This window comes from Dreissena polymorpha, chromosome 13 (assembly GCF_020536995.1).
Source record: "Dreissena polymorpha isolate Duluth1 chromosome 13, UMN_Dpol_1.0, whole genome shotgun sequence".
NCBI lineage: Eukaryota > Metazoa > Mollusca > Bivalvia > Myida > Dreissenidae > Dreissena > Dreissena polymorpha.
This window is the reverse complement of record NC_068367.1, coordinates 49294106-49312593: the sequence shown is the minus strand read 5'-3', so window position 1 is coordinate 49312593 and position 18488 is coordinate 49294106. Positions and strand designations below refer to the sequence as shown.

Here is an 18488-nt window from a genome sequence, read left to right as displayed (position 1 = left end):
ACACACACCGTCCAATGATGGTGAACAAATGTGCGAAATGTTTTTAAAATCTCACAATGAACGACAAAGTTATGCCCCAGACAATCTTGTTCCGCTTGCCCGCCATCCCGCCCGCCGACATTCGCCAATCTAATAACCAGTTTTTTCCTTCGGAAAACCTGGTTAAAAATAGGTGAAATGGCTGTAGGAAATGCAAAACAAGATTAAACATGATAGTTATATGTATCTAGGTGTTTCAAGTTAGTTTCCTGACTGACTTATGTGAGTGTGGTAGGAGTTTAGTTTTTTTACTCCTGTATACCAGTTGAGACCTCACCACATTAACGGTAGGACAAGAGGGCCATGATGGCCTTAAATGCACTCATCTGAGTTCAAGGTACACTATTGTCAAAGACTTGCCCTGGAAACATAGTTGTTAATCCCATTTGACCCAGATTCCCACTTGACCTTGATAGTGTCTAGATAAACATTCTTTCAAATATGGCTTTGATATTGTCAAGATCAGCAATATGGCCAAATTGATCAAAACTGAGTCATAAATATTACTTCCAGAATGGTAATATGTTGTTGTTTTTTTCAATTTTTACCTGATGACCTTGTTTGTAGGATGCACATGACCCAGATTCTAATTTGTTATAAATATGGCTTAAGATTGGTTATTTTTTAGCTTGACTATATATATATATAGTGGAGCTATCCCACTCACCCCTGCCTGCAAATGTTAAAGTTTGCGTACCACCTTAAATATTTTCTATGTCCTTTGACATATTGCTTTGACATTTTGCATACTTCTTTACCGACATATGACCCCAATCTATAAACAAGAGCAGACAATTGTATCAAGTATTTTGTAAGGACTATGGCCCTTTTTATGCCCCCAGATCAAAAGATCGGGGGTATATTGTTTTTGGCCTGTCTGTCTGTCATTGTGTCAGTCAGTCATTGTATGTGTGTGTCCCAAAAGTTTAACCTTGGTTAAAGTTTGATAATTTTTGCATTTTAATATTGAAGATAGCAACTAAATATTTGGCATGCATGTGTATGTCATGGAGCTGCACATTTTGAGTAGTGAAAAGTCAAGGTCAAGGTCATCCTTCAAGGTCAAAGATTATTTATTTTTCTTTCCTTAAACTTTAACCTTCATTAAAGTTTGGTCATAACTTTTAATATTGAAGATAGCAACTTGATATTTGGCATGCATGTGTATATCATGGAGCTGCACGTTTTGACAGGTGAAAGGTCAAAGTCATCCTTCAAGGTCAAAGGTCAAATTTATGGCTTCAATAGCGGCGCAATAGGGGGCATTATTTTTCGGACAAACACATCTCTTGTTTCACATAGAACATTGAAATTTGGTTAAGTTTTATGTTTAGGTCCACTTTATTCCTAAAGTATCAAAGCTATTGCTTTCATACTTGCAACACTTACTAACTATAATAAGGTGACTGTGCAGGCAATGTTATGTTACTCTGACTGGCATTTTGACAGATTTATGGCCCTTATACTTAGATTATTGAACATTTGATTAAGTTTTGTGTGTTGGTCCATTTTACTCCTTAAGTATCAGAGCTATATTTGCTTTCAGACTTGGAACACTAGCAAACTATCATAAGGGGACAGGAAAGTTGCATAACTCTTGTTGGCATTTTAATGAAATTATGGCCCTTTTTTGACTTAGTCACTTTGAATATTTTGTTAAATTTTGTGTTTAGATCCACTTTGCTTCAAAAGTATCAAGGCTATTGCTTTCAAACTTCAAATACTTTCTTATTATCATGAGGGTACTGTACCTGGCAAGTTGAATTTGACCTTGACCTTTGAATGTCCTTTATATAAATTTTGCTTAATTTGCCATAACTGCTTTATTTATGATCAGATTTGAGTCATACTTTGACAAAACAACACTTACCTGACATACCACAATGGACTCCACCCAAACCATTACCCACCCCCAATTTTTTTTCATTTTTTTCTCTTATTTTTAAAGATAATCTTATAAATGACCACATCCTCCACATTATACCCCCCTCTCCACCCCCCACCCAAAAATATTATTTTTTTAAACATGGTAAAAAAACACAGGTATTTATTTCTTTCATTTTTGAAGGACCATCCCACCCAAGCTATTGCTATCAAACTTGAAATAAAATCGTATTACTTTGTTTTATGTCTTTACAAATGTTCAATAGATTGTGGAAAATATACCTGAACTCAGAATCGTCTATAAAGTACAACTTCTTTAAAACATAAGTGATCAATATGTTTCAATTATGGTCCTCTTCCACTTAGAACATGACTATATTAATGCCTTGACCTTATTGAATATGAACAATTTCCCCATGATGGCTTACGTTAGTACTGTCAAGCACTCAAATAGTCAGAAGCTGTCTTCTGACAGCTCTTGTTTTATATAGATTGTACATGCTTATCTAGTTTTAATTACACATGACTCGGATTCAAAACTAGCCTCAACATCATCAAGATGAACTTTCTGAACAAGGTGTAGCTTGACTGATTTCACAGTGACAAGTTGTTTTTTTCCAATTTCACCCGGTGGACTAGTTTTTGGATGAAATGTTAATGAAACTATCAGAATGTTATACATTGTATTTACAATATCAAGGCAATTTGAATATGGGTTCCATGGGTTCAAAAACTAGAATGCAAGGTGCAATCATACAAAGCACAAGGCAGAGTTGGAATCTGGAATACAGGGGTCAAGAGCATTTGAAGTAAGCCTGCAACTTTGGATGCAGTTCAGCTAAAATAAATAGGTTTAAACTAAACTAAGTTAAATTTAGTCATAAGTGTGGACACGGGAGTGGTAAAATGGTTTTTCTAAGATTTGACCTTGTGACCTAGTTTGAAGATGCATGTGACCAAGATTTGAACTCTGTCTAGAAAATGTCAAAATTGAGTCATAAATGTGGCCTATACAGTGGTATTGAGTTTGTTTTTTTATTGAACCTGAAGACCTAGTTTGGACGCACATTAGCCATAACTTGGCATAGATTTAATCAACATAAACAAATTACCAAATTTCATTATGATTGAGTCATGTATGTTGTGTCTATAATGGTTCCTCAGATTTTACCTCGTGACTTAGGTTTTGAAACAAATGACACAAATTCTAACTTGGCCTTAATCTTAACCGAATATACATTAAGTTTCATCAAGATTTGAATCATAAATTTGGTCTCTACAGTGGTACCACTGTTCTCCTATGATTTGACCTACATTTTGTCAAGATTTATATTCATATGAAGTTGAACTGAGATCGAGTCATAAAAGTGGCCTCTGTAGTGAAAACAGGTTTTTAATAAGATTTTTTCTGGTGACATTGTTTTTGGACACATGTAACCCAAAATCAAACTCTTTCTAGATTTTGTAAAAATAAACTTTATTCTTATACTTCTTCAAGATAACAAACGTGGCTTCTAGAGGGAAAGAAGCCAACAGTTTACAGCACACAGTGCATAACAACATATGCCAGACATATAGGTATCATAATAAGATAAGCTGAACGATCTGTGATCATAAATTGGACCCAAATTCTCTAATTTCTCCAATGTAAATAAGCTGTTGCAGGGAGGAACACTCCTTCCAATTTGAATTTAGCTTAGCTACGTGTATACATGACAACACATTGCAAGATCTTCAATAATTTATGAATTGTTATATTTTAATAATCAAGCTAAAACTGTATCAATAACTTTAAAACAAGAGAGGCATATGACACATATTTGCACATTTTAGACCCTACATGGTGTAAGTGGTCTGAGCAAGTTACAAAAATTGTTACAAATTTTGCTTTAAGAGTGTTCAAAAACGTGTTTGTATTAGGCCTTATGACCTTGCTTTTGAAAGCAAGTAACCTAGTTGCGATCTTGTCTCAGATATCTTTGAGACAATGTTTTAATATCAAGCAAGTTCTGTGTTGATCAGTCTCTAAATGTGGCCTAAAGAGTGGCACAAACTATCTCTTGACAGTTGTTTTTCCATACAACAAAGTTTGAGAAAGTTGAATCATGATTGTGGTATCTTAAGTGTCCCTGATATCATTGAAAGCTATATTTTAACCCATTTAAGCCTAGTGGACTATCCCATCCTTCTTAATGGGATCAATTAATTTCCAAAAATTAGGGATGTATATAGTATACTTATTTCTATATTTAGAATATTTCTTACAGAAATTCCTTTAAGCAAACAGAGCAGACACTGATGAGACACCGCATCTTCGGCGTCTCATCTGCAGGGCTCAACATTAACGGTTGTCCTATTGCCCCTGGCAAGTAAAAGTTGGGTCCGGGCAAGTTATTTTATAATCTAGTTGTCCATCCTGGCAAGTGCAAAAAATAACAAAGAGCATTTAATTTAGACTTTTATTAGAATTGCAGTAATCATTTTGTTAAATGTTCAAAAATAAAAAAGGTTTGGTGGTGTAACATTTTGATCTTTATTTTAAAATATGTGGTTTACAGTTAATGTGATATTTCATGTTTGGGCAAGCGGCTTTACGTTCAGGGCAAGTATATTTTCTAAGTACTTGCCAGGCAGGGCAAGTTTGTTTTTTGGTTAATGTTGAGCCCTGATCTGGGTCTACGCTGTTTGCCAAGGCCTTTTTTTTTGACGATAGGCATAAATGGGTTAAGTAAATTAAAAAAAAAGTGGTTATGTACATGTAAGCTTAAAGATTTGATTGCAGCAAACAACCATCCGAAAGATTAATTAGTTAATCATACAATCACTTTTACTGTTAAAACACTAATGCTGTAAAATACATCTTTATTCATGTCTGGGGTAAGCAACATTTTGCATCAATTTTTTTAATTGTTATTAGATGTCACTGTCTTTAATGTTACCAGTAAATATACTGATACTGAAACTCTTTCACCACATGTTTAGTCTTGAAATAACACTTTATTTATTATGCAATTATTGTACTTAAGAATGCATTTACTCATGTGCAAACCATTTATTACATAACATGCTTTCTCAGTTTAACACCATTTTTTTTTCCAAAAGTGTTTCTCAAGACCATGTTTTTGCTTCAGCTGCATTTAATTGTTTGAGTTTGTCCAAATACATTTGCCACTTGACAGTCAAAGGCAAAGTCTTTGGAAAGTATCTATTTCCTAATCTCTCAGGGGAATAGTTCCCGTCCCGATCAAACAGCAACATTTCATTGAGTACCTCCCGCCGTATCTTATTCGTGAGTATACGCTTGTTATAATAGTCCGCACCACCTTTCACATAAGCGGGTCCTAACCGCGTCACCTGCTCCACAACTTTTTCTTCCTGGCGTGTTGCGTACATTCCTCTACCGAGCCAATAAACACACACGCCAGTACAAACAACACTCATCACAGACAGATAATGGACAGCTCGTAACAAATGAATGCTCCACCGTTCTTTCCTGAACAATCCAGCTCTTATAGCGTCTGGGGAAAATATGAGTGGTCCAACATCGGAAAACATTGCTAACTGTTTAGCAGCAAATGCCCCGATATAGTGAACAATACCAGAAACTGTTGCTACAAGTAAGGCTCCGAATAAACATCGGAAAAGTATGTAATTGTCTTCAGTGTAAAGGATTGCTTCGGCAAGTAGGAACTTCTTTTCGTCCCGTTCTAGAAGACTGGTGTGAATGAGATGATCTTTGATCTCGAGCATGCAGTGTATGTAGAACACATCACGAGCATTCTGACGCATCCCGATTGGTAGGTCTGGAAAAATCAATAGACTTCATACAAATTGACTTTTACAAACTATTTAAATCAGCTGAAGTGTAAAATGTTTCAATCTGCTGAAAATCACATCACAATAAACAAAAAAACGCAACACAATTAAAGCAATATTGAAATGAATGTTGTTGTTGTTTTACAATATTTTGGGAATACAATGTATGGTCCTGTGCAACTGAGACTATTAGTGTTAACTTCCTACAAATTTAGAATAATATTTGAGTGACAACATTTGAAACATGAAGTATAAACTTGAGAACAAAACATTAAAATGGCTAATACAACTGCGTAAAGTGTTATTTTTTCAATTAACACCTTTATTTCTCAACATCTTTTAGTCAACCCAACACTTTGGAATTTAGGGATTTTATTTGGGAAAAAAGATACATTATGCCGTGGGGAATATCACCAGATCAAGACTTACAAATCAGCCCAAACAAAGCGCTGGGTTATTTATGTTTAAATGTTAAAATTTAATATTCCTCATGCTGTTTATATTTGTTTTTTTATGTTTATATCAGGATGATCTTGAAATGATTATGTTAAACCAATATCCTGTTCTGTTAAATCAAATGAATATATCAATATGTTGCGTTCATAAAATCTGATGCCCTCTGAAAAAAGCCTTGTTGGTATTGATTCCATGAAGTCAAAGTCCAAAAGAAGGTTAATCCTTTACCACTTAGATACATATTTTGACACATTTGTAGTCACTTTGAAAGCTAAATTTAATTAAATAGTTTTCTTACTAAATTCAAGTTGTAAAGGCTTCATTTCCAACTCTTAGATACTGATAAGCAGCAAACAGCATTAATCTTGAACAGACTGCGAGTTACTCGCAGGCTATTCTGGTTTTATGCTGGTTGCAAAAGCCATTTTCACTTTGCTTCTAATAAGGGAAAGGGTTAATATCAAGATCAAAATGAGGTAAGGGTGATATGGGTGTTTGATAGTTTCATAGACAACATCCTCACAAGAAACAAATCTTTGTAAAAAGTGTAATTTGTGAAAGATAAAACATTTCATTTTGGTTCAACCTTGTATGGACAAATGAATAGACTGGCGGACCAAGCGCTATCTAGCTACCAGATCAGTAGGTGCCAACACAATATATCTCCTGCCATGTTGATTTTAAACTTCATGCGGTGACATTGCTTTAAGGTGATGTGACGTCCTTTAAGTGGTGACATTACTTTGATGTGACGTGACGTCCTTCACGTGGTGATATTGACTTTGAGGTGACGTGACGTCCTTCAGGTGGTGACATTGACTTTGAGGTGATGTGACGTCCTTCAGGTGGTGACATTGACTTTGAGGTGATGTGACGTCCTTCAGGTGGTGACATTGACTTTGAGGTGACGTGACGTCCTTCAGGTGGTGACATTGACTTTGAGGTGACGTGACGTCCTTCAGGTGGTGACATTGACTTTGAGGTGACGTGACGTCCTTCACGTGGTGACATTGACTTTGAGGTGATGTGACGTCCTTCACGTGGTGACATTGACTCTGAGGCGTCATGACGTCCTTCACGTGGTGACATTGACTATGAGGTGACGTGACGTCCTTCACGTGGTGACATTTACTTTGAGGTGACGTGACGTCTTTCAGGTGGTGACATTGACTTTGAGATGACATGATGCCCTTGACAAGGTGTCATTGACTTTGAGGTGACGTGACGTCATTCACATGGTGACCTTGACCTTGATATATGGTTGACCTTGTGTTGGCGTGACCGCCCCTTTTCAGAGGTTGATGCCATTCAATAAATTTCATGTTTTTGTTTTCATAAGAGCCTCGGTCTGTGACATTTGGGCTTAATCCATGTGCATTAAGTGTTGTCCCAGATAAGCCATGCAGTCTGCACAGTCTAATCAGCTACACTTTTAGCTTTTATTGAGTTCTGCGTTTTTTATAGAATTCTCTACAAGCCAAAAATCCAGTTTACACAAAAAGCTTATCCCTGATTAGCCTGTGCAAACTGCAGAGGCTAATTTGGGACTACACTTAACGCACATGCAATTCGCTTAGTTTTCCGAGAGCAAGGTACATAGGGTTATACATCACCTATGATTGCCCCTGTCAGCTTAGAGCAGCCTTTGAAGTTGTAGTTTGGGTACAGTCTGTTAGTGAGACGGAAGTCCAGCTTGTCAGACTGCACTGGAGTACTCCTGGATGCGTTGATGTCGGCAATCACCTGAAATGTAGGGTTTCTTGAAGGAAAAGCAATGCAATCGTAGCGTGAAGGCTATTGATTTCTATGAATCTATTTATTGCATCTTGATAGATGGAGGGTTTTGGGCAAAAACTGATACTTTTGAGTCTGTTTCCTTGGAAGAATTCAATACTTGTCTTTGCCAAGATCATGTGAATGCTACCCATGAGCTTTGGATCTGGAAATGGAGCTCTAAGCGTAGAAATAAAGCGTTTTATGTTATATCCATCTTACTTATCTCAATGATTAATATTTTCTTTCATGTATTTGTTTTATCAATAATTGTTCAAATGTTAAAAATCCAACAATGATGCATTTACCCAAATCACAGTAAATTGATATTCAATTCCAAATTTGACAAGCACAGACCATTTTCACAAATTGAAGAGTAGTAGTATATAAGTAGTATATAAGGGTTAAAAACCTCTTGTAGAAGCTCTTGTGTTCTGGGCTCTAGTCTAATATAATTTTCGGAAATAAAAGTAAATAGCCTCTGAAATTCTCCATTAAACTGTTATTGGTCATATTCCCAAACTGAAGAGAAAAAGACCCTTTTATACCTCTTGTAGAAGCTCGTGTGTTCTGGGCTCTAGTCTGATCTCCTTGAAGAGGCCAATGTTTGCAGCTACAAGGTCACGTAACCACTTGACCCCGGCAGTGTTGGGCACCAAGGTACCGGCCACCCAGCCAGCCATCAGCCCCCCAGAAATCAGAAGATTTCGCTGGGCCCTGCTTAGCTGACCAATCTGTGGAGCGGATATTAATGATATATATTTGACACTACTCAGGGCTCGACATTAACTTTTGAAGCCACTTGTGCAGTCGGACAAGTAGACCATAATTTCACTTGTCCTGAACAAAATGCAACTTGTCCTGACCATTATATCTTTATTCTGCTCAGTACTTTGCAACATAATGAAATAATACAAAATGCTCAAATCATAAAGACTTGAATCGTTCAAAATAAATGTAAACATAATTGTAGGCAATTTCAATACAAAAAGAACTGACTAGAATAACAGGAAAACTAGAGATTATTGATTTTTAAACATTATACAAAGCCATAATACCTGACAAAAACTTGTGTGTTGCCAACATCAAACAGAAAATGTTAAAAGTGATGTATATGTACAGTACTTAACTGATATTTAAAAAAAAATCATTCTATACATAGGGAGGACGTCACTACGTTAATTGTCTGTAAGATCGGTGTGTACTGGTGTGTAGTACATGTATCACATGGAACTATCGGAATATCTCGGGCTTCGACGATTAAACGTATGCAAAATATACTCGGAAAAGTTGAGTGATATCTCCACAGAAATAATGGCTTTAAAGTTATACAATTATAATGACCACTTGTCCTGTCGGACTAGCAAATATCTTTATTTACTTGTTCGGACTAACAATTTGGTTGTCCCGGACAGTCGGACTACCTTTAATGTCGAGCCCTGCTACTCTTCCCTCTCAATCAAATAGAATGAATTCTGTTGCATTCACAAAAATATGAGCCTCATGCTGGGAAAATTGGACTTCAGCCATGAAAATTGGACTTCAGCCATGTGCGTTACATAATTATATGGTATTATCCCTTGCAAATAAACTCAAATGTGCATACAAATTTAAAATGGTCATGTGCATTTAAATGTGCAAGTTCGGTAAACCTCTATATAAAATCGGATTGCACAGTTCTTAAAGGGGCCGTCCAACAGATTAAGCGTTGTATCGACGCGATTAAATATTTTGGGAAACTACGAGGATTGCTTATATAGTTAAACAATACATCCGCTTGGAATATGAGCGTGGATGGTCGAGTGGTCGAGGCGGGAGGCTTTTTACTCCAGGACTCCAGGGTGAGGGGTCAGTGGTTCGAGCCCTGTTGAGGGTTACTTTTTTTTCCTTTTTCTTAAAATGTTTTCTTGTTTTTTTACTTGAGATTTATAGTTCAAATGTTTAAATTTATCAATATAAAGCATTTAAAGCATTTAATGACAAGCTTCAATACATGCCAATTTCTGTTGGATGGCTCCTTTAAATATATATATTTACTTTTTGTTCTGTGAAAAAATATGCTGACATATACGATATCATTTTCATTCTAAGGGAAAGCTGGGTGTACTTATTTCCCAAGTTAAATTTGCAGCAAAGAAAACATTGCAATATTTACTAGTGTTTCAGTGTCTATTCTAGAAATCCAAAAGTAGGGGGTAAAATTACTGAATTCCCCCTCATTTTAAAAACAGGGGAATTGTTCAGATACAGGGGGGTAATTATCAAATACCATTTTTAAACATCTTAGTTAAAATGTTTAATTGCTTTACCTGCAACATTATTACATACCATCAGGTCAGTGAAATAATGTTAAAGAAAACAGTCATTTCTATAGTAATGCACTCATATTTCTGAACCCTTTTAAATAATAAAAATAAACATTTACTGATTTACATGCCTTTCAAAATATCCAGGACTCAGCATTTCAAAGTTTTGTTACAACAATAGATATACCCACCCTTTCCATGCGAATGACGTGAAGTTATACATGCAGCATGGTTTAGCCAGCTTTTTACACAGACAATGGATCAACACGAAATACATGAGAACTGATTATTTGAAGCTTATTTGTTAACGTTGCATTAACATTTAAATTTGGAGGTATTTTTTTTATAACAAATTCATGGATGAAAGTTGAAAATGTCTGAAAAGAAAACCCGAAATGAGTTTGGTGCCAACAAACTGCTCAAAATAACATGCACTTAAGGCATTTATGTCACCGGTCCTCTTCATGATTTGACTGCAGGTATTGACTGCCTACAAGAGCTGTCCCTCTTAAAGCTAGTTGCAATTATTCAACTCTCAGCTTTATAACCCAATGGGTTGCTGAGAGTTGCAATGCGCTCTCTCTTGTCCATGGGTGCAAAATGTTATTAACAATGCAAGGGTTAAGGAACACTAAGTCTTGGAACTGCAAGAACTTATTAAAGTTTACCTGTCTAAACCACAAACTCATCCAAATGATACCATTAAAGCAATAAATAATTGCTTTTTATTGACTTAGTTTTTCTTTTGTATGCTGTATCCGCCATATTGGAAAATTGACCCAATATTGGTTAGGTAGCAGTACACCAATATTTTGCATGTCGGGTTATGTGATGGAGCCTATTAAAGTCGATAACGGTGTGGTATTCGATACAGAATACGCTGTTTCAAATTTAAACATAAAAATGTAAGCGAGAAAAGTGTGTTGAAACATCGTCGTGTTTTTATAGGGGGCATGCAAAGGATAACATCTGTAGGTGGCCATTCAGGTAAATTTAACATGTTTATGAAGTTTATTCATTATTTTCCTCACTTTGTCTCTAACGACGCCTGTTTAGTGCAGCGCACGGATTCTGTGCGCTGAACTGCACCCATGTTTATGAAGGGGTGCATATGGACTGCCAGAGCCGCCATAGCAAAAATTATCAAAGGCTCTGAGAGTCGTTTTATATGGACTATCTTAAAGTGTGCGTTCTCATTGGCCAATATCGCTCTTCCAACATAACAAGGCTTCTCCAACATAACAAGGCTTCGCCTTTTTAAAAACTGATGGCATATTAAGTGTTTGTCGCTCAGTCTGAAAAAACTATGCACTAAGCCTGGTTTAACTTACAAAAGTACTGCAACAGGCTTTTTTTTAAAACCATTTTCGGAATGGGGCCAGGTCCCTATGTTTTGAGGAAAATCACAGCATTTGACTCAAATTGGGAAATTAGTGTTTCTGTTGTTGTGCTAACATATCTGCTTCCAAATGGAGAATAAAAATGCTTTGAGTATTCGATAACAGTGGTGTAGTGGATGTGGTGTCCATAGTGATAAACAACTGCGTAAGTGCAATCTAGCTTAGTTTCAAACAATGAATACAACTTTATTGTCTTAGTTTGTATAGGCGTTATTTATTTACTTGGTTGACACTTATATAAGTCGCGAAAATGTATTGCAAAATGAATATCATACCAAAAAACAGACACATTCAACCTTAAGATAGTTAAAAAAAAACTAAATGGTTATCATTTTACCATATTTTTCTTGAAAATTTAACAATCCTTCGAAAATAACTCGTTTGCAGAGAAGGTCATGTATTTTTCGGTTTTCGTAAGAGGGGTACTCGATTCTCACTGAAACCGGTTGGAACAGATGAATCAAATTAGTAATCGAGCATAACAACATGGCTGCGCCCGTGCACAACAATTGACATGGGTCGAATATTGGCATTTGCTGCCCAGGTTAATTTATGATTTTAAAATATTTTATATCAGATTACGCCATATTTTGTAATACAAATCTCCTAAATGTTGTCTGTCATTTTCAGTTGTGTTTTCAAAAGTTAATCAATAATCATCGTGAATGTCCGTACGATCGACACTGATGGGTTACAAGCCACTATACTCCTAGTTCCAAGGAATTACTTGCACCAGGCATTCAGTTAGATCTAGTGGGTACATAAGTTTCTCACCTAAGATAGCTGATGAGATCAATTACCAGTCCCAGTGCATTTTTGGTTGATGGTCTAGAACCTCTAGCCTTGCTGTTGGGCTAGCTCTTCAGAGACTCTAGTATCTATCTATCTATCGATCGATACTGTCTATCTCATAGGGACCGATAAGTAAATATATTCTATTATACTACATATATATATACAAGGGATACAACTGTGAAAATTCCTGCACACAACCATGGTGTAAACAATAGCGAAAAATTTGCTTCCAAACGCAATAAATACACCAATTAAACTGTATTACAACAGCCAAGACATTTATCTTTCAGAAAATAATACACTTGGCAATAAAGTACAAGCTTTTCATTGAACTAAGAGAGAAAGTTTCTTTCAAAATGCTCAAAAATCCTTACTTGGACACAGGCGTGCACAGCTGAAAACTGAGAATTTTAGAAGTAATTTTCGTATTCCTTTGTTATAAAGCTCTTTTGCTGGTACATATTCCTTGGATAGTTTTTTTTCATAGTAAAATAGAACATAATTACTATTTAGTGAGCATATTTTGCTAGAAATTCATATCAATCTGCTTCAATTTCACAATGACAATGTTTTACTTTCATTTTGGATAGTTCACATGTATTTCTAACATGCGATTTGATTGGTTGAAATTCCACTGCAGTAATAAATCCAGCCATTCACGTTCCACGTAACATTACCTGACAAATTGCATACAAATCCTTGAAGATAGTAGAAATGTAAACAAATTTAATATTTACGGTGTTTAACATATATGCAGTTATTTTGATTAATAAAAAGTCTATGGATAATAAAACAACGTAAAATTTGCTCAACTTCTCTGTAATTATTAATGTGTCAAAGTGGGTGTGCACACCTGTGTCGCATTTCGATAATTTTACCGTTTTTCATGAAACTTTCGTTTCAAACACAACTATGAACACTTTTACTGCTATAAACATAGTTATTATCTGATGGATAAATGTCTGAGCTGTTGTTATACAGTTGTTTTGATGTAATTATTGCTTTTGGAAGCGATTTTTTTGCTATTGCTCAGACCATGATGGTGTGGAGAAAATTTGACAGTTGTATCCCTTGTATATATGTATATAGTATAATAGAGTAATTTTTACCTTACGATCCCTGTGGTCTAACTCCCCTTGCGGGTATTATTGAAGTTGAAACAGCTGGTTAACACTTGTGAGACTATGGTTAAATGACCTTTGGAGCTCAAGATTATCTACTTTAATCGTGATAAGGCATACACGAACTTTGACTGAGTAAATGGGTCTAAGCTTTTGTAAGTGATGCATTAAATCAGTATTGCCTAGTCCTGTAGAAGCCTTTATAACATGTGCCCAGTCTGGGAAAACTGTGCTTAATGCAGATTACAATGACTCCATCTTAACTTGATTTTTCTTAAGAAAAACTTGCTTGGAACCTAAAATTCCTTAAAAGCGGAAAGTGTCCCTGATTAGCTGATTTTGTGCACATGCATTAAGCCCAGTTGCCCAGTATGCGGGACATTCTTGTGATTCTTGGTTTTCTTACAGGCCAGCCCCTTTTTGCTGGCAGGGTTAGCCCTTGGTGGAAGTATGTATCGGCTCGTGAATCACACTTTTTATGCGTCAGGTAAATGCAAGAAGGTGGCAGTGGATAATAACCTTGAAAAGACATTGAGCCCATACCTTAACAGCATGGTTAACAAGGTAAATTGGAATGAAGAAAATTTAAGTGAGCTTACTCTGCGACTATGGGGCTTAATGCATGTGCCTTCCCAGATTAGCCTCTGCTTATTAAGGACAACACTTTCTGCCTTACTGGATTTTCACTAAGAACACACTTTTTTGTAAACAAAATAAACAAAAAAAGTGGAAAGTGTTTTCCAAGATTAGCTTGTGCGGACTGCTAAACATAGTCTGGGACGACACTTCACACATGCATTACTCTCTGTTTTTCTAGAGCAAGCCTGGAAGGTTCATTTCTTTGAGATGTATGTGTTTACTATACCCTGTCCTTGAGACATTTTACCTTTTCGTTGAGTTTCATGAGGAATATTTTTCATACATGAGGAGTGTGAGGTAATCAATGAAAACCCCTGTACTGTGATGAATATGATGTTAGAGACTCAGAGGAAAACACTGGTATGCATTATTCATTTAGGCAGGCTAGTTCATGGCAAGGATTGATGACATTGATCAGCAATTAAAATTTTAATACATGTAATGAACATCATTTTATCTAATTATGTGAAGCTTTTTTGCTTAATTGGCTTAAAATTGTATTTAAATTCAGCCACAGATTAAGATTTAGGCAGAACAGGTTACTACCAGTATGTAATCTTTAAATAGCAGAGGGTTGATACATTTTTGTGAGGTTTGTCATTTTTAAGAAGTATATGTGAGCATCGTTACGGTTTTTAAGAGAACTTCTGTTAACACCTGAGTGAAACCTCCACTTCACTTATGCTGTTTACATTTACACATGGAAAAACGTTTTTAAACATGTTCCAAAAAAATCTTGATTTTTTGCAATATCACAATGAGAAGGTACTTACTGAAATCATTTTCTGCAGGTAGCTGACAACTTTCTGTCAGGTAAAATCTCACCCAGGGATTTTGCAGAAATCAAATTCTTCCTTGCTGAAACCTCAGAAGTGTATAGCCGGGGTTCAACAAAGACAAGGCCTTGTGGCTTCATAGGTAAGTAGGTATAGAATCAATCACTTGCAAAAACATAGTTCACTTTGCCATTCTGTTTAAGGTAATATGGCCTTTGTTTTGAAAAAACAACCTTATACTATATTCGGTCTTGTAGCTCCAGATCAGCCTGCACTCTCTCCAAGTCTACCCTGTCCCCTAATGGTACAACAAAATCTTGCATTGCTCAAATGTGCCCACTTGTCTGGTGTTATGCTGGCTGCATACATCCCCAGACCTATTTTTGCATAGCAAGGGTCATATGATGGAATTATGCATACATAACATGGATTATGATGGGGTTATGCAAAAAAGCCAGTCCTTGATTTACTAAACATTTTGCCAATTTCATCTGTGTGTTAAACGTGGAATTATGTTAACGTTTATTATGTTTACAAGTTATGTTTACAAGGCACAATTTGCCAATTTCATCTGTGTGTTAAATGTGGAATTATGTTTACCTGTCATTATATTTGCCTTGCGTAGTTTCATACTGAATTCTGCAGGCATATTTTCAATATTTGCAGTTTCACCCGTATAGTTTCATTACCATTCAATTTTACTCCCTCATGACCATTTTTAATACCCCCGAAGGAGGGCATAAAGTGATCGGACTGTCCGTCCGTCTGTCCGTCACACTTTGCGTTTAGGTTTCGAAAAATGCTCATAACTTCCATGTCCCTTGAGATATAACCTTCATATTTGGTATGCATGTGTATATGGACAAGGCCTTTCCATACGCACACAAATTTTTACCCCTGTGACCTTGACCTTGAACTTAGGGTCCACTATAGGTTTCGAAATCTGCGTTTAGGTTTCAAAAAATGCTCATAACTTGTATGTCCCTTGAGATATAACCTTCATATTTGGTATGCATGTGTATATGGACAAGGCCTTTCCATAGGCACACAATTTTTACCCCTGTGACCTTGACCTTGAACTTAGGGTCAGCATTTAGGTTTCGAAATCTCTATTTAGGTTTTGAAAAATGCTCATAACTTGTATGTCCCTTGAGATAAAGCCTCTTATTTGGTATGCATGTATATATGGACAAGGCCTTTCCGTACGCACACAAATTTTGACCCCTGTGACCTTGACCTTGAACTTAGGGTCCGCTTTAGGTATCAAAATCTTCGTCTAGGTTTCGAAAAATGCTATCACTACTATCAAAGCGTTTATAGGGGGCATATGTCATCCTATGGTGACAGCTCTTGTTTTTTGTAATATCAATGAGTAGAGCATGGGTGTGCCCTTATCATCATCTGACTTTTTTTTCAGTTAAAAGTCAAGTGTTTCACATAAAACATTTGTAATGAATGAACTACGCAAATAACAGTTTTTACAATCATTATGAAAGAAGTACTTTTATTAATGAAGGCAGAAACTTAATTTGTGTAAATTTCATGAGATATCCAGTCATGTAAGTAGTCCTCAAAACCGTAATCTAAAAAATGCGTATCTGTTTTCAAGTCTGAACTCCTTTTCAGGAATCCCCAAACATTTCCTGTATCAAGATACAAAAGATGTTAGGCTTGAAGAATTACCATTTCCAGACACAAAAGATATCCTTGACTCCGATAAACAAGAAAGGTTAAAGGAAAGTCTCTGTTTAAGTGAGCAAGCCAAAAAATTTGCCTTGACAAGTGAAATTAACTCCATAAATACTTATTACATACATTTTAAATTTTTTGATTTTTTGCCGCTATTAACTGGTTTCACTTATACATGGGTGGCAGTCAGTGATAAACTGAATCGTGTACCTCCATTGGCACAGATTGGATTAATTTGTGTGATAGCTTTGCTTTGGACGACTATCGGATATCTGTTTGAAGACATGTACGAACAGTACAGAATAAATAAAGCCGACCGCAGGACTGCGGCCCTAGGGGACGAGTACATTCAGGGTGGAATAGAGTATTTTGAGAAGCTTTTAATAAGAAACCAGATTGTGAGAGAAACAGAACTTATATCTGGTAAGGCTCCTTACAATGAAGATGGTGAGAGAATTAATAAATGGTATGAATATGGACGACCATTTTTTAACAAGAGGTTAGAACGTTTGAGGGGGTTGAAGAAAGAAGAACTAGTTGACAGAGAAGAGAAGACAGTGTCATAGATTTATTTTAACAAATTCGAGATCTTTTTGTTAGCACAGAGTAGAAAATATTAATGCAGCATATGAATGATTTTTATTTGCATCTGGCTTTAGGTAAACGGTGTTTAATGCACATGCATGAAGTGTCGTTCCAGATTGGCCTTGGCAGTCCACACAGGCTAATCAGAGTCGCTACTTACTGCTTTTATGCTATTTATTGTAAAAATTGAGTTAAGGCAGAAAGTTTAGTCCCTGATAAGCTTGTGCAAACTGCACAGGCTAATGTGGGAGCATACTTCATCGCACATGCATTCAGCCCCGTTTTCCGAGAGCGAGGCTCATTTAATAATGTTAATATTTTAAATATGCAAGAGTGAAGAAGTGCCATAGTATGCCATTCGTTTTGGTTTCCAACAAAATTAACTGGTATCCATATAGCTGGCCAACCTAAGTCTGATACTCTTTTTCTGTAGCTGCATTAATTTTCTATGTACAAATCTGGTTGTGTGTGAAACAATGTAATTTACGAGTTAAATTGTTTTGCTTTGTTTGTTTTAGTTGGATTTTTCACTGTTTTAAAAAGTATTTGAGTCCACTGTCTTCAAGGGCACATTCTTGAATCAGACATAGAGGAAAAATGGCTGTACAGGGCTTTTTGTCTTGATTTGGGGAAAGAGCCTGGCCTTGTACAATAGGAATGCAATACTGCTGGAGCAACCTGAGTTTCACTTCTTTATATTTCATTTTGGGAAAAAGTATCAACAAAACTGAGAGCAGGGAAATAATTTCCCAGTCAGCTTGAATTTTTTTAAAGAAATTCTCTCTGGGGAAGGGGCCTATAAAAGGCCATTGCAAAAAAAAAGAATCGGAATGGCTATGGGAAAATGTGGCTTAATGAATGAATGTGTGTGAAGTGTTGTCCAAGATTAGCTTGTGCAGTCCATAATGCATGTGTGTGAAGTGTTGTCCAAGAGTAGCTTGTGCAGTCCACAATGCATGTGTGTGAAGTGTTGTCCAAGATTAGCTTGTGCAGTCCACAATGCATGTGTGTGAAGTGTTGTCCAAGATTAGGTTGTGCAGTCCACAATGCATGTGTGTGAAGTGTTGTCCAAGAGTAGCTTGTGCAGTCCACAATGCATGTGTGTGAAGTGTTGTCCAAGATTAGGTTGTGAAGTCCACAATGCATGTGTGTGAAGTGTTGTCCAAGATTAGCTTGTGCAGTCCACAATGCATGTGTGTGAAGTGTTGT

At 36.3% G+C, this 18488-nt stretch overlaps 2 protein-coding genes across 3 annotated transcripts; one reads left to right on the top strand and one right to left on the bottom strand.

The window, feature by feature from the left end:
- Positions 1-3650: 3650 nt before the first annotated feature.
- Positions 3651-12140, bottom strand: LOC127856122 (uncharacterized). The gene is made up of 4 exons (XM_052392123.1): positions 12012-12140; positions 8517-8702; positions 7809-7938; positions 3651-5726 (listed from the first exon to the last, which is right to left on the bottom strand). The coding sequence occupies exons 1-4, from the start codon at positions 12012-12014 to the stop codon at positions 5032-5034; spliced, it is 1014 nt and encodes a 337-aa protein (XP_052248083.1). The 5' UTR covers positions 12015-12140; the 3' UTR covers positions 3651-5031.
- Positions 12137-17789, top strand: LOC127856123 (transmembrane protein 177-like). 2 transcript variants are annotated; one of them, XM_052392124.1, is made up of 4 exons: positions 12137-12218; positions 13999-14154; positions 15021-15147; positions 16632-17789. In XM_052392124.1, exons 1-4 carry the CDS (start codon positions 12189-12191, stop codon positions 17258-17260), a joined length of 942 nt encoding a protein of 313 aa, XP_052248084.1. In that variant the 5' UTR covers positions 12137-12188; the 3' UTR covers positions 17261-17789. The 2 variants fall into 2 exon arrangements, with proteins under 2 accessions (XP_052248084.1, XP_052248085.1); XM_052392125.1 differs by lacking the exon at positions 13999-14154 and having other exon boundaries at positions 12156-12218.
- The last annotated feature ends 699 nt before the right edge of the window (positions 17790-18488 follow it).